Source organism: Manacus vitellinus, unplaced genomic scaffold (genome assembly GCF_001715985.3).
Source record: "Manacus vitellinus isolate BGI_N305 unplaced genomic scaffold, ASM171598v3 scaffold_83_pilon, whole genome shotgun sequence".
Taxonomy (NCBI): Eukaryota; Metazoa; Chordata; class Aves; order Passeriformes; family Pipridae; genus Manacus; species Manacus vitellinus.
In genome coordinates, this window is record NW_021940836.1 from 1,480,407 (window position 1) to 1,503,925 (window position 23,519).

General features: G+C 35.9%; 1 protein-coding gene across 1 annotated transcript in view; it reads left to right on the forward strand.

Moving 5' to 3' along the window:
* The window catches only part of ACER3 (alkaline ceramidase 3), a 54,508-nt gene that overhangs the window by 14,251 nt on the left and 16,738 nt on the right, over positions 1-23,519 (forward strand). Inside the window, exons 2-6 of the mRNA XM_018085605.2 lie at positions 6,758-6,868; positions 14,082-14,134; positions 18,177-18,229; positions 20,368-20,449; positions 21,573-21,608. Of these exons, the coding sequence (XP_017941094.1) occupies positions 6,758-6,868; positions 14,082-14,134; positions 18,177-18,229; positions 20,368-20,449; positions 21,573-21,608 (335 nt within the window). The remainder of the gene's footprint in view (positions 1-6,757; positions 6,869-14,081; positions 14,135-18,176; positions 18,230-20,367; positions 20,450-21,572; positions 21,609-23,519) is intronic.

Genomic DNA, 23,519 nt, shown 5'->3' on the forward strand with positions numbered 1-23,519 from the left:
CACCTCCCTGCTCACATTTTTTTTATTTTTGTTTTATAATTCTATTTTTTAAGCCAGCACTGGTCTTGTGCTTCAGCCTGGAGTAATGCTGTGTTGTATTTCACTGAGTAACAGGAAGTTTATATTGCTCCTTCATGGACATTAGCAAGTAGGGAGTTCAGTAATTACATATTGGCAAAATTCCTGTCAGGATGACTCGGTTTTCTCCCCTTGAGGTCCTTCTGAAATATCAAATGGAAACAGGAGTTTTCATTTCCTGACACTCCAAAGTGCAGTTATTGTAGACTTTGAAGTGGAAGATATTAAAACTGGCTGGTGGAAGTGAAAATCTAATTGCTGCACTGCCCTCCTGGTGATAAGCCGTAAACGAAAACAGTGCGAGATTGAAGTTAGGGGCTAAACCAGCCAATTCTGTGTAGTTGGTTCTTCTGAACAATCGTGAAATGCTCTTATTTTTAAAAATCAGTGATACAAACCTCCTCTGGGCTCTGGGTTACTTATTATTGACTGATAGTATATAGCATCTACTGTATGGCAACTTGTTGCGTTTTATTCACAATAATTTCTCTGACACTTTGAATGTTGTGGTAGGCAAGCTATGAAGTGCTTATATCTTAGCAAAAACTCCCATATTAGATTTGAATAAGTTTCTTATTCTTATAAGGAGATACTCTAGATTCCTCCTCAGTCTTTAGACTGTTAGACTACCTACTCCTCCAATTCATATCTAATTTCCAAATACCTTTTTTATCTTTCACTGTTTCACCTTATCTGGTACTGCTGGGCCACAGGACTCACTTTTCTTTCACTGTCATTCTCTTTTTGTGTTTGTCTTTGGTTTCATATCTATGGAGTTCCTTCCAAGGAAAGGAAAAGAGTTTTCTTTACAAGAGGGGGTACCTAATGGTAATGGTTAAGCTCTCAAATGTGCCTCAAATTGCATTGCTTTGCAATTTCTTTAAACATGGTAAACTCTCTTATAATGAGCTGAAATACCAGACATTACCAAATGACTTTGTACAGAACTGCGTGAGGTGATTCCAGAAACAAAAGCCATGAAGTAGAATTCCTTATAACTGAAAGCAGCTAGGATGAATCAATTTCTGCATGATGCCTTCTGACAGGCGTTGTTTTTTTACAATATTTTTAATGTCTTCCTGCAGTGATGGAAAAGATAAAGCTACATGATCCAGGAAGTGCACTAAAATTGACCGTGCAGAGCCCAGTGATATCCAGACAATGAAATGGATGTTTTCAGCCTTAAAGTCTTGTTTGTTTGTTTGCTTGTGTTTTCTACTTAAAAGGATACTTTGACTTTATTGCAACTTAGGTATCTATTTTAGAAAGCAGCAGCTACTTCCCTTTCTCCTGTTTCAGTGAGATGCTGTTGTCCTTAAGGAGAGGCTGAAAAATCTTCCTGTAGTGAATGTTGTGTTTGTTAGTCCTGATTTTAAATGAGCTTTTTGTGTGTAGTCAATGTTTTAAACTGCAAACATTTTCTTCTTTCCTCTCTGAGGGTAACATTTAATTCTGTTGGTTTTGTCTTGTAGAAACCATAAGAGAATGAAAAGTATTCATTTGTTTGACAGAGAGAGAAAGAACTTTTTAAAATCTCAAAAGATCCTTGTTGTTGGTTGGTAAATCTTGCAGTCATTCTGTGCACAAACATAAAAGAAAGCATTTCTTAACACTGGGTGAATCATGTTGAACACCATGTCAAAAGCTGAAGATGATAATTTTTACTTCTTTTTTATAATAGCACTTTTCCTCCCTCACCAAAACCAGCATCTGTATTCTAACTCCCAATATTGTTCCAGATGTTTTTACATCCTGTTTATTATTTCTTTATGACCATGATCTGTTTCAACTTATTTACAACTTTACATGTTTTTTTTTTCTTTTTGACTCCTCATCCAAATTTATTGTAGAAGTTACTTTATAGTGTGGAATTTAAAAATGGAAACTTTATGAAAGTAAGGTACTTCAAATTTGTGTACTTCCCAACTGTCTGTGTAATGTCTGTATGACAGTAAACTGTATATTGTGCCTGTGTTTGCCTGTAGATACTATTTCCCCTTTTAAGTTAATATTCTTTGTATTTGAAGTCAGTCTTTGTACAGATCTTTGTGCATTTATTTTATATATATAAATATATATATATATGCTTTCTAGGGCCTGAAGATGACTCTGAATGTACATCCATCATAAAAAAGACTTGTAAGGTTTTGCTGCTGTATTTGTAGAACAGGGTGCAGATGTGGTTTAACACTTATACTGTTCTCCTTCCCACAGACAGAGGCTTGTTGAAATGATGTTTTGCATAAATTTGATTTTGTTCTGGTACCGTATGGCATTTGCTCAATGAATAAAACAGCACTTTGAAACAATGGTTTGCATTAAAACAGTCTCGAAGACTTCTATAAAAATTTGTGCAATCAGTCACACAGTCTGCATTTATCATGATTAGACATTAATTTAGCCCTGTACCTAGTCCTACGTATAATCTTTGTGGACATGGTCTGTTTTAGTACTGTGATAGGCCACCACATCATGCAATCTGATTGTGGAGCTTACTGAGCTTCACCCTGAAAGCAGGTTCATCATGCTGCCCATTTCTGTTGGGAACCAGTTGTAAATATTTCCACTTTAATGGGAAGTTTTCCTCTTTATTCTAGCCCACATCTATTTAGGATTAGTTTATATCTATTTAGTCTTTGTCAGTGTTATCCTCTCGTTCAAATAGCTCCCTCTCGTCTTTGGCACTGACCCATGATGTATTTACAGAGTGCAGTTTTAATCCATCCAGCTGTTTTGTTCAGGAGCTGAGCTGAGCAATTTTTGTCCTTTCTGAAATTGTAGGCTCCCATTCATCACTCTCATATGAGTGGTGCTTCTCTGTACATGATGTACTTTCTGTCTTCTTTTATCAATAGCTAGAGAACAGTGTATTCTACTACTGACTTGCATGAAGACCACTATTTTCCCTTCCTCTACTGGAAATAAATTTGGGGAGTTTGGTGCTTATAGTGATGGCTTATGGTCACTTACCATGCAATCTAAATTCACCTTTCTGCCTCTTCAAATAGATTAATTCTACATTTGGAATAAGGATTCATATTCACACTGAAAGGTGTGTTCTTGGCCACCGTATTTAATCCTATTCCTGTCATTTCAATCTGCAAGTTCATTCATTTCTTCCTCAGATTATATGATCTTCCTTTCTGTTGACAGAAAAGCTGAAAGTAAAATGCTGAGAAGCAGTCTTTGGTCACTAAAGAAAAATCAGGTCACTCTCTGGACCAGTATTCAAGGAATCCAGTACTGAAATATAACAGCACTGTACAGAGTTGAACCCAGGTCCATCCATGCACATTCATCACATTTTTGATATATTGTATTTCTATAGGCATAACCAATAATATCTTCTTTAATTATTTTGCATATCTTCTACCTCTTGCCTTAGTTGCAATTTCTCCAATCTCTGGTTTTCCCATGGAGGTCTACTGCATTATTTTTCCCCCCTTTTTTTTAGAAAGGAAATTTAGTGAAAAAGATTTTTTTTTTTTGACAGTTTGGACTATTTTCCCATTTTTAACTTCCTTGTCTATTCCCTTCAATGCTTGCTTCACTCCCTTGTTTGTTAATTAACTTTACAGTTGTGGGTCTGTACTTGCGTCACCTTTTTCTTCTTTCTAGTATTCTTTGCTAATATCTGTGCATATCCCTTTTAATGAATTTATAAGCTATTCTGTGTGAGGATAATCTTGTAAAGACTAGCTAGACTTTTATGAAAGTCCTAGGGACCTTGAGTTTGCAAGAGACCTTGCAGTTTTTGTTCTTGAAAGAAGTAATTTTGCTAGCACCATGCCAGAAGTCTGTATTGTTCCCCTGCCCCTACTTCCCCTATTAAAAAAAATTGTGCAACTCTCAATAAGTATATTTGCAGATAGGCTTGCCTAATCCATGCTACAAGTGTTCTGAATAATATGGGCCAAATAGTGCGGAGAAGGAGTGGCAGGAATTTGCAGATTAGGTCTACGGTATTTCCTTTCTCAGCAAGATGGTCCTAGATTAAATGCTCATAAATTTTTGATAATTTAACATAATTATAGCTTTACAGGAAGTGTTGAAACCTTCCCTTTCCTACAGAAGATTCTGTTTTCTGCGTTCTTACATCCATCTGAGGTTCGTTATCCTGCTGCAACTCTCTTCTGCAGTCACGTGCCTTCCCAGTTGCAGATGAACATCATGATATTTCTTTTGTTTGGTATTTTCATATTTGAATTTTTGCCAGGTTTATGGCAGTTTCATAACTAAGCGACCTTAAACAGTGACATTTATATAACATCTAATAGCTTCTCTTGAAAGTGGGCATAGTTGAGGACTGCTTTAGAAAGCAGAAGATTCACTAATCCAGACTACTTTTCAAGGCTGAATGACATCTTTGCATGATTTTTGGGAGAACTTGGGAATGGTCAGCGTGCCTCACAGCGGAGTTTTAGTGAATTTCTTCTAAACCTAGTCTCCACTGAGAGTGAATCGCTACCCATTGCAACACTAAGGGAGTGTGGTAAAAGGTTAGTGATTCCCCAAAGAATTTAAACATGAAAAAGGCCTTTTAAATTGGTATAAACTTGTATGTCTTTGCAGAAGCTGTTTTGATTTCAGTTGGGCTTTTTTTTATGTGGAGGAACTTATCACAGAACTGACTAGAAGAGTAAGATCTCTGGCACATCTCTGTTTAGCCTGGTATAAATTGGTGAAATTCGTGGTTGTGCAGGAGATGGTGTTAAATTATTAAGGAAGTGATTTAAAGAAGACCTGATTAAAATCAGATGAGAATTTTATTTGTTTGAGAAGACTGTCTCAAAATGAGATTTGTATCTACTTGGTGAGAATTTAGAAGAGCTACCTTGTTAAAGGTAGTCAGATACTTCTGCTCCATGTGTTCTGAAATAAACTTTTTTTCCATTTGGGTCTAAATTTTCTTAAAAACTGTAAAGTATGAATTTTTTTTTCCAGGGGGGCTGTAATACTTTAGGTTATATGAACATAGTTTGGTAGTTTTTGTTTTTCTTTGGAAAGAATCTTGGCAAGTAGGACTCTTGAAAAATAAGTGCTTGAATTAGGGGTATAATTCAGACAAGACCCACTCACTCTTGTTCTTTATTTTAGAATGTGAAATGCTTCTGATATTTTCTGCTGAATAAAAAAGACCAAAATAGGGAGTGTTTTTGGTGTCTCCATAGCCTCATACACTGTATTTTTCATTGGGATATAAGGAAATTAGAGTTTCAGTTTTATATATATTTAACTGATGATGTATAAAAGTGTGCAGTTTTATATAAGCAACATTCTGCCTTTTTTAACAGATTTGCTCGTTTTACCAAATTGCATAGCATTTAATTCCCATAACATAACCTTTATTCTCAAAATTATGATTTGTGGTTAAGCTAAAAAGCTGAATCTGCATCCCTTCTGCTGAGAGATGTAACATTTCTTTATGCTTCACCTAAAGTTGCAGTATTTCATTGTAATTTTCCATAGGCCAGCACAGTTTGAAAAAAAAACGCATCTAAATCAGATTGCCCCCTGGTACAAGAGCTGAGCTCTTTGCTTGTTCTTGCTTTCTCTGGTCTCTGCAACGTGTCATCTCTTTGTGTTGCATAGCATGTATCACAGAATGACAGAATGGTTTGGGTTGGAAGGGACCATAAAGGTCATCTCATTCCAAACTCCCCTGTCATAGGCAGGGACACCTTCCACAAGACCAGGTTGTTCAAAACCCCATCCAACCTGGCCTTGAACACTTACAGAGATGGGGCATCCATAGCTTTTCTGGGTAACCTGTGCCACTACTTCACCAGCCTCACAGTAAATAACTTCTTCCCAGTATCTAATCTAAACTTGCCTTCCTTCTGCTTAAGGCCATTCCCTCATCCTATCACTACAGGCCCTTGTGAAAAGTCCCTCTATAGACTTCTTGTAGGTCCCGCTTAGGTAATGGAAGACTGGTATAAGGTCTTCCTGGAGACCTTATAGCATCCTAGAATCAACAGGAGGGATGGAGAGCAGTGGTGTGTTGCTGAAGTTCAGGCTCTCAATAAGCTTTGACACTTGCCCATCATGCTGATCAGTAGCGGCTTCCGACATTTTATTATTCCTTATTGTACTGTCTTAGATTATAATCTGTGATGTAGCATCCCATCTGGTTTGTTCTGTGTGCCCAAAGTGACTAGCACACTAAGAGTTTGAAAATTGAACTGGTTTCATTTGGGAATGAGTCACTTGATGAGTTTCAAGAATCGGCTTTAGAAAAGAAAAAACAAACAAACAGTCTTAAAATACCGGCTTGAACTATTTGGGGCTTATATCTCTTCAAGGAATCAGGTTTTGATTCATAATCTGTGTCGTTAAGGTAATCCTATCTTTCTCCCTTCTGACAAGAAAGTAAGCACCATCTAAGTCAAACTGTTAGTTAAATTAGTATTTTATTACTATCCACACATGAAAAATGACAAAAGAGTTAAAATGTTCTTTGCCTTTGTGTGGTTAACTGTGTGTTATAAAAATTTAACTTTGTATTATGTGCAAAAGCAGAAGACAACTTTCAAAAAGGTGTAGCTTTCTGGATGAAAACTGTTGGAATCTGTCTTTAATGAGTTAATGCAGTTTTATTTAGTTAAATGTTGTTATATTTAGTTAAAAGTGCATAATACCCAATTCTAAATCTCTGCTTTTGGTTTCTGTCCTACAGGGAACACAGTGAGTAACCTGATTTTCATTCTACCTCCAATCTATGGTGCGATTCAGACCTATAAAGATGGCCTTGAAAAACGATATTTAGCTGCGTATTTGTGTCTTACAGGTATGTGTAAAACTTAATTTGCTCTGTGATTATAAAGAGAGCTCAGATGTGCAATGAACAATATATCTAAATATTAATAAACCAAGTGGTTAAATCTAAATACTGTGTGTGTGAAAAGTAAACCTCAATTTGTTATAGTTGTTAATGTGTACAGAAAATTGGTATTTGTTGGAAGGACATGAAGTTAGAATTCAGTAAATAACTAAATGAGATTGATCCGTTTCTGGCTTTAGGTTCTGCTTGGTGCATCTCTGTACTTTTATGATGATTTACAGAAGGTGTCTTGTGTGTTCTACTTAAAAGGCGCTTTCACATTATATTAATATTTTTGTTACAATTTGTATGGAACAGTAATACAAGAAATGACTAAGATCTTGAGGGAACTGGAAAGGTGTTCTTTCGTGAGTTTGAATTTGTTTTCAATTCCTCTTTGGCATATATCACCCAACAATCTAAATGCCATAGTAACTTGCAAGTTTTGTAAGGATGGAAGAACAATGTGATGTTCATATTTAGATCTACTTAAGGGCAGTCTGTTTTCTCTGTAGTAACAAAATCCAGAAAAGAACCAACTTCCTTTGAAACGTTAATCATGCAAATAGAAGTCATACTCCTTATGAAAAAAGATGCTTGAAGATGGTTCACGTTGGCTGTTGGGTCTCAAACTAGGTTTCACAGAATTTCTGTGTTTCATGGGTATCTGTGTTTGCTATAGCTCCCAATTCTGTGGAGATCTTTCCAAGTTTTCACAGTGGTAAGGGATTGATATATGTTACTTTTAATATTGGCGTATTCTGTATTTAGGCAAACATTGTTGAAAAACACATATCCATATGCTAAATGATGTATCCTTGATGCCAGTTAAACTGTAACATATACTAGGTGCAACTTGGTGAGTATTCAGTAACATCAGCTTTGCTGATCTATGTGGAAGGTGGGCAGCAACAATGCACAGCTTTGCATGTTGTCTGAACACTTTCCAAATAGCCATTTGTAGACTTTTTATGGTTTTGAGTAATTAATTATTTTTGTCTCAGTATGAAACAGAATTCTTGAAGGTCAGGGTTTACTTCTAAAAAGACAGGGAAAGAAATGGTGTGTAAGCATTTGCTTAAGTTGACTTTGCGTGTTCTTGAAGCAAAGTATCCTATACTGCCATTCTTTTTAAACTAAAAAAATTGAATTAAATTAAAACTCTGTTTGAGACTGTCTTCACTATCTCAGTCAGTGACACTTTATGATGGACAAAGTGTGCCACGCTCTGACCAGAATGTCAGGCTGTCACACTAGCTAGGCATTTCTCATATCCCATTTAATTTTAAAAATGCTTAAAAAAAAAAGTCATCTGTCTTTGATCATAATAAATACCATGGACTTCAGTTTTGTACTCTTTGTGATGTTGATGAAGGGGAGCTCAGCCTGCATATTCAACAGCAGTGCTGGAGGGCAGTCCTGAGTTCCAGCTGGGCCCTGCTCATCTGTGACTGGGATGGCTTTGACTCCTGTCTAAAGTGATAAATGCTTGCACAACTTGATTTTTATCTCATATGTTGGAACCTAACATTAAAGGTCACTCCCAAAAGCATTTCCCTTCTGTTTTGTCTCTGCTTCAGTATTCGTAACGCTGGACTGTTTTCCAGCAGTTGAAAGATGTAAAGGAACATAGAAGACCTTATAGTTTCTCAGTGAAAAACAGGAGCAGGATGATTTGGAATGACAATCCTCTTAACATTTGCTCTACTACAGAATAAAAGCAGCAAATGAAAACATAAACAGAATTTTAAATATAGTTGAAATGTGCCAGGAACACTGGCATTCTTTCTGTGCATGTGACTGAATGAGCTGCATACTGGAGATAGTAAGTGTACAGAAATTCCTTTTTGTAAGAAAGTACCAGTGAGTTCTTTCCCTCACAGGAATTTTATTTATTAACAGATTTCATTCTACTTATTTAAGTTGTAACAAAAAAGTGGAGACTTACTCTGTGAAGGGATAGTGAATTTAATGCAAACTTCTGATTTCCTTCAGGCACCATACTTCATTAAAGATCATATAGCAGTGCTTCTACCTAGCTAGTAGAGTCTGAGGGTTGTTTTGTCAAAGTAGAAATGCTTTAACAATTCTTCTGTGAAGGTGGAGGTGGAAGGGAGGGCACTTCAGTTAGGTTTTAAAAACTTGGAATAGTTACTGAGATTTTACAAGACATGAAAAGACAGCTGTCAAAGAGGACGTTAAAATTAAATCTGTTAGCATTTGAGAATGTAAGAAGTGTTGTTTCTAGACATCATTTTGATCCAAATCAGCTGCTCTTTTTAGATGCTTCCAGACATTTAGCTGATTGTCAGTTCCTTTGTGTTTTACCACACCGTGTTCAGTGCTTCACTTTTATGCACACAATTTCTTTGGTTGACATTTATTTCCTTTTAGAACCAAATACATTTTGAATTACAGAAGCACTGTTTGTTTCACATACATGCTAAGATCTTGGCAGGACAATAAGGTGTATTCCTAAATAATTGTTCAAATAAATTTCTTGTTTATACTGGTGCCCATACTGAGTTGCACTTTTCAGCAAGTTCTTTGAGATACAGCACACTGTTCTTAGACCTTTTTTCTGCTGCCTTTCAGCGCAAAAAGCATGTTGTCAATTAACTCAGTAGGAACTGGATGTGGGTTTTAAGTTTTAGAGAACCATTTAATCAACCTATAAATTACGAAGAATAATCTTAAGCAATTACGTTAGCATGTTGCACATGGAACAAATCATCAGACTGTCACTACCTCAAAGAATAAGCAGTTTGTTTTGAGTGGTTCCTTATGACACTGGGATATTGTATCAGGTTGTACCACATGTCCTCTCCTCATGCATCCTGGGAAACTGATTCTGAAATTATTCATATTCTAGAAAAGTCTCAATTTAAAAAAATATATATATATGTATTAAGAAAAAAGAGAATGTAACTGTTCTGGACATAGGAAGATAAGAAAAATGGAGTAATGTACTTTATTGGAGACTTTACTTGAAAATTGGAAGGATTGTTCTGGTTTGTTTTTCTTTGTCCTGTTTAATAGGGCCCAGTCATTCAAGCTGTACCAAAGTGGAGGAAAAAAAAAAGGATACAAAAAGTTTTCTGCATTAGGCATAGCCATAGGAACTTGTAAGCAACTTACTAAACTTTATTTCCAGTGAAACTCTGTATCTTTGAAAATACTTCTTTGAAGCTCTTCAGTCAAAATTAATTCCCCTATTCTTACCTAACACCCATAGAGGAGCTCCTAGGGCTGTGTCGGTGTTAGTACATCAAATGTGGCTGGGAACATTCCTGAGTGCTGAAGCCAAGTAGCATGAAACAGCCCATGTCTGTTCATCTTAGCCTCCAAAACAAGGTGACTGCATACAAATTCCCTGCTGAGCACAGGCCCCGGACTCTTCTCGCTGCTGGGCAGTGCCTGAAAGCTACCTGGGGAAAGTACTAGTTGGAGTAGCCCAGATTCACAGTGCAGACTGTTCTAACAACTCACTAGTGCAGACAGTTGTGTTATAGTGTCTTTATTACTTGTAGAGCTGTAACCTTGGAGTATCCAAGGTCTCTCCTTTCTCTTATGCTGTGGAGGGAAACCTTTGCAAAACAAAATAATAGTTTAATTGAATTCTACTTTTTTGTTGTTTCGCTCTTTGACTGTTTATAATGCAGTATGTTGTTGTTTATCTTTAATTCAGTTCTATCACTGTAAAAAAAAAAAGATGGAATTCACTTCCAAATTTAAACACCTAAACATATGTGTCTGCCTGTGCAGAGGGTTCTGTCTACCATTGCAGTCAGTAAAGCCACGAGGATCATTTGACTCATTCTAAAATACCTGTTTGGCCAGCTGAATTACTCTCAATAATGCCATTTTCTTAGTGGAAGCTGTGACACCTAGTTCATGTGTAGATACCTAAATAAAGGTGTTTGCATCTGGAGCATCCTTCATTCAGGATATTTTCATACAGCACCTGTACGAAGTTTAAATTTAAACCCTTTCTGAAACCCTAAATTTAAATTTAAATTGAGTTTAAATTCAAAGCCTTTCTGAAATCCTAATAAACTGCTATTTCTGTAAAGGATTTAGGCTTACAATGAGAATTTTGAATGCTGATAGGCAGTTATATCAAACTGAATTATCACTGATTAGGTGTTACTTCTGATGCTTCCTAGAACTTGGAAAAAATCCCTCTAGGGTTCAAATTCTGAAAGCTTATATGGTTTGTATATAGAGCTGGATCTTCTGTATAATGTTAGATTATTTCCAGTATAGTTACTGCCCTCAAGTTTTTTGACAGTGGAATAACTGTGTACGAAGTAAAGTTTGCAGATGCATTGCTTTTACGTCATCACTAATACAATTGTTTTATCAACTGGCAGTAACTGCACGTTGTGTTTGCTGCAGGACAAAAAAAGACTGTGTTAGTCTACATATAGCAGCTAACCTGACTTTGCATGTCCAGCCTTTTAAAGTGCTATTCTGATCTCATAATATTGTAACTTAATGGCTCTTCTATGCTTAAGACGTAATTTTATATAACCCATGTAACTTGAGAGGTTCCTTGATGTAAAAATGTCAAGTGACTTGCAGTATCTATGAAAAGTGAGCTACCATAGTTAGGAAGGAAATGGTACTGCTTCAGATGACGTAAAAACTTCCCTACCGATAGGCAGCTTTTAGTGACTTATGCTCCTTTGCAAAAGGAAACACCTAAAATAAAAACTGCAACCCCTGCTTACAAGATAAGGAGCAAATTATTGCTCAGTGTGTCCGTGGCTGTACAGGAAAGTTGCTTCTCTTAAAAACCGGTGTAATCGCGGTGGTCGTGATCACTCCTATTTTGAAAACTACAAAGCTGGCAGATTGTCTCATTACAGTGATGGCTTTTGTGAAGTAGATATTTCTTAGAAATACCTCAGGCCTGAAGTTAGATGATGAGAAGTATATCTCAGCTGCATTCCGGTAGAACTTCAGGTAGAAGCCACATATGAAAGCATTTTAGCCTAAGTATTAAACCACTGCTTACTGGAGACAAATAAGTCTAAGTTTATAAGTTAGACATAAAGTGTGACAAAAAGGTCATATAATTTTTAGTCACGTGACATTCTGGGTTATCTGCTGAATGCATGTATACCAGACAGACTTGACCATGCTCATGAGCTCTGTTATGATTGCAGCAAGCAGTATTGCGACCATTTCCATTAGAGGTTTTTATTTTAGGAAGGACCATGTGATCAAGTCCCTGTAAACTTTTCTTATTTCAAATATCTGCTTTATTGCTACATAATATAGCTAAAATATCATTCTGCAATGCATAGTAAAATTTCATAATCAGAGAAACTCTAAATATGATCATTACACAGTTACAAGAAGGGTTTAACTAATTTTAGAAATTAACTGTAGTCAAGGATTTCATGAGCTGAAACAGTAATATCTGCTGCATTGTTGATTTTTTTAAAGACTTGAAAGGAAAAATTAAGATAAAAGTAAGTGCTTCTAATCATGTGGGAGGAAGACGAAGAATTCAGTAGCTGACTGTTGAGATTTATTAACCCAAATAACATCAAGAAAAACAAACAGAAAACCCCACAACACAACGACATGTTTTGTTAATTTAAAATCAGTTGAAATTTGTTATGCAATCATTTTGCCCATATTTGAAAATTACATTTGTTACAAATTGTAAGTTTGTATCCTGTGACAACCAGGATAATGGATGGTATTGTTTTAATTATGATCTTAATGGGTTTTTTCTCCAGAATGAATAGTAGTTGTCATATATTCTGTATACATAGAAAAATGGCTATGAGAATTTCTCATTAGAATCTCAATGAAGGTGAAAGCAGCTGTTGCTTATTGTTTGGAAAGATTTTTCAGAAGCAAACCAATGTAATCAGAGCTTACAGAAGTGCATATGGTTGTTTATAGTGTGGTAGAGAGCTGTGCTCAGTTTTCCCAGAGAATTAATGACATTAAAGTTTTGGCAATACATTTTGAAATGTAGCTGTATTACAGTTTCAGGTTTCAGTAAAGTTACATGCTTAGGTATTTAATTTCATTGAGTATGTGTAATAATCACAATTTTAGTCTAATAACATCTAAAGAAGCATCTCCAGACATGTCTGTCGACTGTCTTGGGAATCCTTTACAGAAGGCACAGAGACACAGGTCTTGTTTAAGCATCAGTGAAACCTGACTGTCATGTGCAGACAAGGTGATGCTCTTGCAGCAAAACATAGCAGCACTGCCCAGTGATCAAGGCTCAGGTGCAAATTACTTGGCTGTCCCTGAAACTAGTCTGAGGTAAAACATAATTTCTTCTCTTCAGGAAGACAAGACATCACATTATTGTTCTTGCAAAATAAAAATGACCTGGTGCTTGATGAGAGTGTTTTACTGATAACATTTCAAAGTAATGAATGATGCATTAAATACTGTACCAGCTTTGCTCTAAACAATGAAATCTAAGAAACATTATCCATGTCTAAGTGAAAAAGCTGTGCATAGGCAAAGTATATGTCTCATAAAGTAATTTCAGAAGTAAATTCAGAGTTTGAAAAGAGGGTACTTCAGATAAATATAAATAATTTCTTGGAAGCTTGTCTTTCTCTGTAGAAGGCCAGGAAATGGTGATCTCATTTCGCAAAAGGAATACATACTGTGTGGGATTGGTTTGTTTACCTTGAAGTTTGAGTTCTGAGTTCTAGTAGCAATTCATTTCTGCTTATAGAGACAATAAAAAGCTCTTTGTAAAATGTAAGTTTTAAAACTGGACAATAAGCAGAAATGTTGATAAATGATGCTTTTCATTATAGAAGGGTTGAAACAGATAACTCTTAATGTACTTAAAATTAAAAGAAAAAAAAGATATATTGAATTATAATACTCCATTCATTCTGGATTTCCTCTGTTCCTACCCTCTTTGAGATTACACCAGTTCATAGGAGACAGTATTGAGAGGAGTAAAGAGGACACTCGCCCCCAAAAACCCAGAAATTCAGGGACATCACTGGTGACTAATGTATAAAGCAGAAGGCTGTAGAATATTGGAGATTTGTCCCTGCAGTGGAATATGCTGATATTCTGCTGAATTTTTTTCACTGTAAAATTCATGCATTTAAGTTAATATACTTGAAAATTTTAAATTTAGACTCTTATGTTGACCATAGTTTTGATTTGTTTTCAGCTGTGGGATTGGGATCCTGGTGCTTCCACATGACCCTGAAGTATGAAATGCAGGTGAGTACTGATAAGTAGCTGTGAATTATTTTATGTGTGTATCTCACTATACAGTCATGTTGCCATTTCTTGATTAGATGAAACTCATATAAAATTAATTAATCTGTCTTAAGTATCATTGTACATGACTCCTGCTCTCAACAAGAGAGTAATTCAGGTCTTGTTTCATTAGGTATTTTCCACTGATAGACATACAGGAATATATACTTGCATCTACAATAAGAGCTGTAATCAATTGCTTCTGTTGGTGGAGGACACTTTATCCTTTGAGAAATCATGCTATCTTTTTATACAAGTCGTTGTTTTAAATTTACTACAGTTTTGGCTTAATAACAAGCAGTATAGACAGGAGTTACTGTTATTTATTTTATCTTTTACATCTTTGTTTTCTATTATGATTTCTATTTATCTAGAGGTACCTGTAGCATTAATAGTGAAATCAGTGTCTTTTGAGTAGCAGTAGTTGAGTTGTCTTCTCTCTTATTTTCAAGTAGAAGGCATTTTAGAACAAAGCACAGGGCACAGGGATTTAGTCCTGGTATTTCCTGTTTTTTTAAAGTGATGCAGGAAGTCTTGTCCTGTTGTCCTCTTTTAGGTCTTCGAAGATTAAGGAAATTCATCTTTGAATCAAAGGCAAGATGAAGTGGGATTCAGTTCAAAATAAAGAAATCTACATTTAAAAGTCTGTGCTGGAAGTGTGTGCTCTCACCACAGTCAGTGGAAATACAGTTAAGTCAGTGGAATTTAGGGAGGCAGTCAGCTGGGCTGAATTGTTCTCCAGACTCCGTTGGCAGCCTTCACTCAAAAAAGAGTCATTTGTCTGAGTATAGGTGTTTAGTGTTATTTTAAACCCTGTGAGTGTGCTTTCAGGCGTCCAGCTGCCATGCCACAGAGGTGCAGGTTTCTTAGACTCCCCTGTCACATCTGCTAGTCTTGGGTGGGTGTATTGGATGTGACAGAGCATCTCAGATGGCATTAGGCAACTATATTGCGGCAGCCAAATTGAGTCCTGGACTTCTACTGGTCACAGTGGGACCTACATATTGCCAGTTGTTTGAAGTTTGTCTCCATAATGCTCTGCTTGATATCTCTGGCATGTGCTGGAGACTGCCAGCTTCCACAAAGCATATAGTTGCCGCCATGTAAGAATATTTGGTCCTTTTCTTGCATGAAAAAGGCAGTTTGTAGAGCCATTTCACCATTTCCTCCCAAATTAAAGTATGATTTACCTATATTCACTTCTGTGGTGAAATTGCCTTGAATGTCAACCTTTTTCATATGTCTTCCCTGAGCTGCTTATTCCTAACATGGCCAGTATTTCAAATCCTCTTTCTTACACTGATGCAGAGGTGAGCAAGGGCACCATGAAACTCAATCATTAAAATGAAACAGACTTAAAACATTCTTACATGGAGTTTTTTGGGTTTTATTTTATTTTATTTTATTTTTGTGTGTGTGTAGAGGCTATTTTAATACAAGTCATTTTACTGCAACTTGCCATGTAGTTCTGGTGTTGCATCAGATCAGCTAAAGGGCCTATGAGCTGTGGTAAGTAAAGTGTGGGCAGAAGCAGATGAGAGGGAAGCAGCAATGTCTTGCATCATTTTTCCAACTGATGTAAAAGGCTTCGTGTGAGGCAGAGAAAGTACACTTTTTTTGGCAGCCAAGTGAAATCCGCAAGTGGCCCATAATTACTCCAGTTGCTAGCTCATGGATCACCACAGAGGAAACAGTTCAACCAATAAATAACCTTTTCTCGTTCACTTTATCTCTTATCAGCATTGATAGCTGTTCAAAGAGGGTTTTTTTTACATTTGTTTTGCAGTCTTAATACAGTACATGGTTGATTCAGTTTTCTAAAGTAAGAGAAATATGAAAGCCTCTATTCTTGAAAGCAATTGTTCAGAATAGTTCTAAAGCAATCACCCCTTTTTCTCTTGTTTTTATGGAAGCTGCATGATTGTGCATTCCTCGAGAATCCGAAATGCATATTTAACCAGTGAAATCAACTCACTGAGTTTCCTTCTTTCCTTCTTTCCGTGGTTCTTCATTGTCCAGACATGCCTTTGACATTCTAGAAGCATTAATTCCTTTGGATACAGAAGCCATTGTCTTCTGCATGCAAATTCTAACTAAGATGTTTTGAGAAGCTCTTTGTTCTTACTGTAATTTCTCTGAGATGTTGCCAGCATATGAACTTAAAAGTGTAATCAACCATCCAAATTTGAAAAATTTTCCATGTTCTTTCCATTTCTGTTCTTCCCCCACTTTTATCTTTTATGAGGTGTTAAATGACTCACAGTCTTTAACAGCCATGTGAATTAATCGTGCAGCTAATTCCTGCCAGGCTTGAAAAAGCACATCACCAATTTTATAAAATACTATTACTATAAAGCTGAATTCAGCTATTTCTTCTATTTTTTCCCCTCCAAGGCATCACAGCAAAGATAGACTAATGTGATGGCAAAGTGCTACCTAACACACCTGTTAGCTTCAGCTGCTGTCATTGTTCCTGATATTGTCTTTGTGCTACCTGTTGTGGTCCCTGACCCTATAATGCACAGGTGCAGGGATTTAAACCTTCTTCTACAAGGTTAGTTGTGTGCTGGCTCAGATGTTGGACCTGGCTCACTGGAGAGAAGCAGCGGGAGTGTGGGTGAAGAAGCAAGGCTTGCCCTTTCAGTAGCACCTGGTCAGCAGAAACGTTTAGCAGCACTGTGAAACATTCCCTGAACTTTCTGTGACCAAAACCACAGCAAGCTCTTAGGATAATACATCTCTCTCCTTCTGTAAAGCATTAGATTTAACCCAGTATGAAATTTCAAAACTAAAATGTCATTTTTGACTGCACAGTTAGAAAAATTATCACAAACCAAGAAGAATCAGACTGGCTTTATAACAGGGTTTGCGTAAGCTGCTATTGCTCTTAATGTGTCTCATTATTCAGAAAAACATGGTTTTGAGCTTGTCAGGGACCCTGTATCAGTAGTAGGAAAGCAATTTCTGTACAGGCATAACCATCCAGAATTTTCAGAGTGATGATGGAGAAAGATCAAAATCTTTTTTGCCTCTAGTTCTTGTTTTTCGTAGGAATGAATCAAGTTCCAAAAGACCTAACTATTAATGTTTGCTTAACATATTAGAAATCAGAGGCTCTGGATCTTCATTGATCCATTTGTGTGCTTTTTCATTTTCGTGATTTTCAGTCCTTCATAAGAGGAGGTAAGTTTAGCTATATATTTACAAGCAAAAATTCATTAAAGTTCTTTGATGAGAAAAGTTTTAGAAGAAAATGGTACTATGATTTTTTTCCTTCTAATGATAAATGACAATTTTGAGTGTACCAGTTCTTGAGAAATCAACTATCTTGTGATTACTATTTTAATTCCATTCTATTAATGTGGCAAGTTCTCAGAAAAATAACTGATTTAGCTGTAACACGTGAGTCTTTATATGCAGTCATAATCTGGGAGGGGGAAGGAAACCCAACAAAACACCACAAGAACCCCACAACAAAAAGAACAAGAACCCCACATCAAACAAACAAAAATTTCTGTCTCTGAATTAAAACAATGTAAGAAATTTCTAAAATTAGGAAGTAAACGTGCAAGCACATTGCTCATCCTAATGGGCTAAAGTTGTATTTTATGCTATGAAAAAAATTCTTTTCAGTTTCTCTGTGAAGAAGATGCTACTGACTGTAAGGCTATAGATGGGATGGTCTTATTCAATCTGACTTTTCAAAACTAATTCTTACAAATTTTTTAAAAGGTATGAACAGCATATAGCAAGATTCTTTGAAGGTGTGGGCTTTTATGAAAAGTAATATTCAAAAGATTCAGGGTAATAACTGCTTAGCACAGCAGCTTTTGGTAGTTGAATAGGGTTTGACACTGCTATATCTTAAAGTACAGTTAAGAAGGTGGATATCCAAGTGACTTAAAAACTCATGTTTACTGAAGACTTACCTCTCCTTAATTAACTTACACAAGCTTGTGATTTAAAAGTAGTTTTCATATTTTAATGTCTTTGCTTTTTATAGCTGTTGGATGAACTGCCAATGATATACAGTTGTTGTGTGTTTGTCTACTGCCTGTAAGTATTTGCTAATTTCTTTTTCCCCAAATATTTATGAAATGTTAACTTTTGAAATGTGCAGTCTCTGAAGCCAAATTTAGTGTATAGTGAGATGAAGCTTCTACTGCTTTTGGTGAGGTCTGGTTTTGCACAGCACTATGACATTGGAGCAGTAGGCTGCCATTAGTCCTAGTTTTTGCTAATTTAGATATATTTTACCAGTGTTTTTTAGCAGGAAAAACCCCCACTTCTATTAAAGATTTAGTGTAGTGTACAATCAGAGCTCAGTGCTACTTGGTATAAAAACAGCAGACATAAAAAATCAACTTCAGTAACACCTACAAAATTAGCAACATTATAATTTATTGGAGCTGGATTTCTATGATGTAGTCTGACTCAAAACACTTCAGGTTTCTGGCTAAACCTGCTTTCCACTCATCTGGAAAATTAAAGAAAAGATTTTATGAAGAGTTAAATGCATATTTTGTGGAGAGTGTTTTGGAACATGTGTGACAGCTTAATGTAATGCCAGGATGTTTTCAAACATTTAATTTTGGGAGCAACGTAACATTTGACAACTGTGAAGATACCCTAAGTTGGCTTTTACTTACCTGTTGCTGCAAGACCTGGATTTAACATGATTTATTCTGTCACTTGGAAAATGTAAATGATAAATCAACTTGTTGCAGACAAAAAGAGAGGAAAAAAGTCTTTTTGCTTTTGAAAATATGAAATATTCAGCTGTTGAAAATTGTAATGTCTTTGGTAAAGATTACCAGTTTGCAGTGGAGTCGGGGTGCTCAAGGACTAAACCTCTGTCTGTGGAAATAACCCTCAATTTGTGATTCATACATTAGTATGATTTGTACAAACTCAGGACCAGAATCCTAATGCCTCTCTTAGCAGAAATATTTCCATTGTAGCTCCCTATCTCCTTGAAACTGCCTTTGCATTTCTTTTGCCTGATTTGAATGTGATTGGGAAAAAGCATGAGAAGTGGCTATAAAAATCTGTCTGAAAAAATATTTTTGTGTGTGTGCAGTGGTTACTATATTATCTTCAAAAGTGCTGAAGCCTGTCACTGCATTTATAGCTCTAATAAGATTCTGTATATATAAGCTTGGTAGCAATTAAAATGTTCAAAAGAATGAGCTAATGTGTAGTTTAGGAGGCTTTTAATAATCGTTTTGGTTTTCTTGAAGGCAGATTGCAGGTGGTTCTGCACAGGACATTTCCTTATACGTCATTCAGTCCTGCTGACTCTTAAGCTGTGTAATTACTTCAGCAAACCATTTTGCAATGTAGCACGTTGTGCTGCCTTTAGATTTTTTTTCCCCAGATATGTTTTTAATTTGTTTCCTTTTGTTCATTCTTGAATGTGTCTGTTTCTGAAAGTTTATAAACAAATAAACTAAACAGATGTGACTTGGAGTTCTATGGACAACTTCCTCCAACCCTAATGATGATGGGCTTCTCTAAGTTCATCTTTGTTCAGATATTTTGGACCTTTATTTCTGATGGATGTGTGGTCTGCAATGTGTGTGTATTTCCATCACAACGGAGACTGAGGCACGGTGCAGAGATTGTGAAGCTAATTTTAATTGATTGTTTTACATACTGGGAGCAGTTAGCTATTTACCTTCCACTTCCACCAGTACCCAATCTAGCAAATTTACTGTACTGTGACTGTAGTGAAGACAAACAATCTGCATTTTAACATATCTCTGGAGTTCACTGTTTTGCAAGGCAGTCCTTTTTCCACTGCCTTTAGCTCACAGATGTAACGTTTTTTGACGGCTGTATTGCATTTCAGACTAACTTCTAATTTGACATCCATTATCACCCTTTAAACACCTGTTGAAAACACTTCTGTTTTACAAACTCTTTTCTTAGAGGGCGTTACTTTTTTTTGTATATGCTTATTGGTGTTGGGGTTTTTTGCACTATAAATGTTTTTTAAAAAATATTTATTGGTAGAAGTATTAATTTTTCTATTAAAATAATACCTCCTTATTGGAAGAGTTACAATTTCTTGAAGGGTCTAAGACCCATTAGGATCAATTTGCTCCCAAGTTTTGTGATAATATACCTTGAAAAATACATCCTTTATATGGTAAGTGATGAATGTTATTACTCTCCTTTATGTTCTCTTCCAGGTACGAATGTTTCAAGTACAAGAACACAGTCAATTATCCGCTGCTTTTCTTTTTAATAACATACAGCTTTGTAGTCAGCATAGTAAGTAACTTTTTCTAATATGGCATTTTCACCTGTAGGTTGACAATTTTCCTGCTAGCAAAGGAACATTATAGAGGCAATACTGAATCTCTGTCACTTCCAGTCAAGAAAGACAAATTATTCTTTTGTTGGGAAAATGATGTGCTGGCCACCTTTCTATCTAAACCACTGTATAGAATAAATGAAGGGGAAAAGCAATAATCCAGTTGCTAGAATAGGAATGTGAGAAAAATAGTCACTGTTGATTTGTTATGAGGCCTTGGACAAGCTGCATTCCTCACCTTCTCTCACTGGAATTCATCTATAGAAATAAGAATCATCCTGTTCAACAGGCTTCAGAAAGTGAACTGTGATACTCAGTCCAGGATATTGACTGGTGTTTTAAAACAGCCAGAATAAGAAAAGAATTCTGCTGTTAGTTAAAATTCTTCTGGGTTTTTTTGTGTCACAGCTCAAAACATAGCACAGTGTTCTCCCTTTATGAATAAACTTAGTTTTGTGCTGTCAACCACAGATGAAATTTCCTTCGTAATTTCTGTTGATAACCATTTCTTAAAGAAAATAAGTAATATTGTAAGTCATCTTCAGCTGTCAAAATTCTACCCTGTTCTCTTCTGTTTCTCCTACAATTTTTTACACCTGTGGCATGTTATGCCTAAGGTCTAGTGTCTTTCTCTATTTAAGAGCATAAATTAAATTACCTTAATTAACAAAAGAAAGAACTACTAGCTTTTTGTAAAATGAATTGAAATATTAAATTATTGTCTAAAACATTAGTAATAGCAAATCAAAATAGAGTACTTTTTCTTCTTGCAATGCATTTTGAGAACGTGTCTGGTAATTTCAGCATCTTAATTGGTTTTGTATGTGCTGCAACTCTATTAAATGAGAAGCCTAATGTTAGGTGTTAATGTTTCTATTTGTGCTTCTTAATTTAAAATAATTCCACAGTTAAAACCTCAGGTATTGCCAGAGGAAACTTCAAATGTTTAATCAACTTTAATGGTGCATGGATAGACACTTATGGCTTGATTCTAACAGAACAAGTCTTGGCAATATTTAGATAAATAATGTTACAGTCATTCTGTGTTGCAAATTATTTCTCTTTTTTTAATCTTTCCAGGTTTACTTAAATTTGAAAGAGCCTGTATTCCATCAGGTAAATCTTGCTTTGTTGGAGCAGCTAATCTTGTTTTTTAATTATGATGTTTTAGTGGAATGTTTTATAGTATTTTATAGCTGGAAGGAAGATGAAAGGAAAGAACAGTTTGCCTTTTGCTTTTTCTTTGAATATGTCACGTTGCCATCCTCTTACTTAATTAGCTGAAAAAATTGAATGGTTTAATGCATGTTCTGTTTTAGCATTTGACCTAATATTTCTGTTGGTTTTCGTCAGAGGCAAACATAACAAGGTGTCCCTAAGGTGTGTGTGAGAGGGAGAGCTTAAGAAATCCCTTTCTGCTTTTTTCCTTTAGTAGCTGCTTTGAAACTTGCATCATAGCATGGCCTGTGTGACTTAGAACTGTGTTCTTCTCTCTGCTTTAACATATTAGTTGATTGAGTTTTTTAACTACTTGACTTTACTTAGAGTAAATTCAAGGTGAATTTAAATACAGAATGCCTTCTAGGGTTGTTTAGCAGACTGGTTTGTACAGGCTTAATGGCATTTTTGGTACAGGCTCCTTTTGTAGCAGCTCAGGAGTATTAATATGCATCCTCTGCCTGTGGGGATTGGACTGTATCACTTTCCTCTTCACAGGAGGTTAGAAAAGATGCTCATTTCTGTATGCCACATGTAGTTTTCCCTCATTTATGATTTTTTGATTAGGAGTAACAGCTGAAAAATTGCCAGGCAGAAGGCACTGAGCTCTTTGCAGGACAGAGCTTTGAAGCCTTAATTTTTAAAATTGGTAGTGCCATTGCTTGTCAAAATGTGCCTGCTGCATCAGCAGTTGTAAAAATGATACGTGGCTCCTGTTGCTGGATTAGTGAGGCGCTGATCAACAGAATACATTCTCAGCTGCTCCAGATAATCTCTCCTAGAAACATGAATTGTTGCTGTACCTGTAAATACAAGAGAAACTTGCAGGGTGGGGTTTTTTTATAATGTTAATTAAATCCTTCCCATTTTTCCCCCTACTTACATTTCCAGCAGGAAGATGCTGACTGGGATGAAAGTAGCAATTTCTGGTGTTTTTACTCAGCTGATCATAACTAGTTTTGAATGAAGTGACTTAGACTAATTTTGTTTACTATTTACTTATTTATTTATTATGAACTTTTATCTCTTTAATCATTTATTTACCCAACCTACATTTATTGCAATAAATATGTCACAACCTCACTATATTCCAGTTTGATGCGTTTGGCATAGATATTGTCCCATGTCACAAATACTAAGACAATAGATATTGTGACTTGTTGAGAAAGAAGGAAATATGGAAACTTTAAACTGTTGCCCCAGACCTTTAATTTTTTTGCATCTGATTTTTCTTAGGTTCAAAGTATGAATTCTTTGTTATAATTTATACACAAGGAATCCATGTAGAAAATATTTGGGCCAATAAAAGTGCTGGACATTTTACAACAATTCTTTGCAAATTGATTTGTATGGAGAACATACAGTTATGGCCGAATTCCATATGTTCAAGTACTGTACTCATTTTTTCACAGTTTTTGCCAAATATGTTGTAAATCCTGAGGAAATGCACAACAAAGCAAAGTTATTTTCTTAATACTTGTCCATTACTTTAGAGTGCATTAAAAAAAAGTAAAATCATTTCAGTAAGCATTTTCCAACTGAATGGGTCACATGGACTTGAAGTACAGTTAAATATGCTCATGCAATCATTGTTTAAAACACGGTCTTGGTCCCTAACTGTGTTAGAAAGCAGCATCAGGAGATAAAGCAACATTTGATTCCTCTAAGTGTTTGTCTGTGATTATCATAATTCATCAGGCTTGCAAAAAGGGGAATAACTGCATGGACAACCTAATATTGTTCATTGTTTCAGTTTGGGTGTTTTTTTCCGTGAAAGAAAAGCAGTAAGAATGGAAAAGGATCGTATTA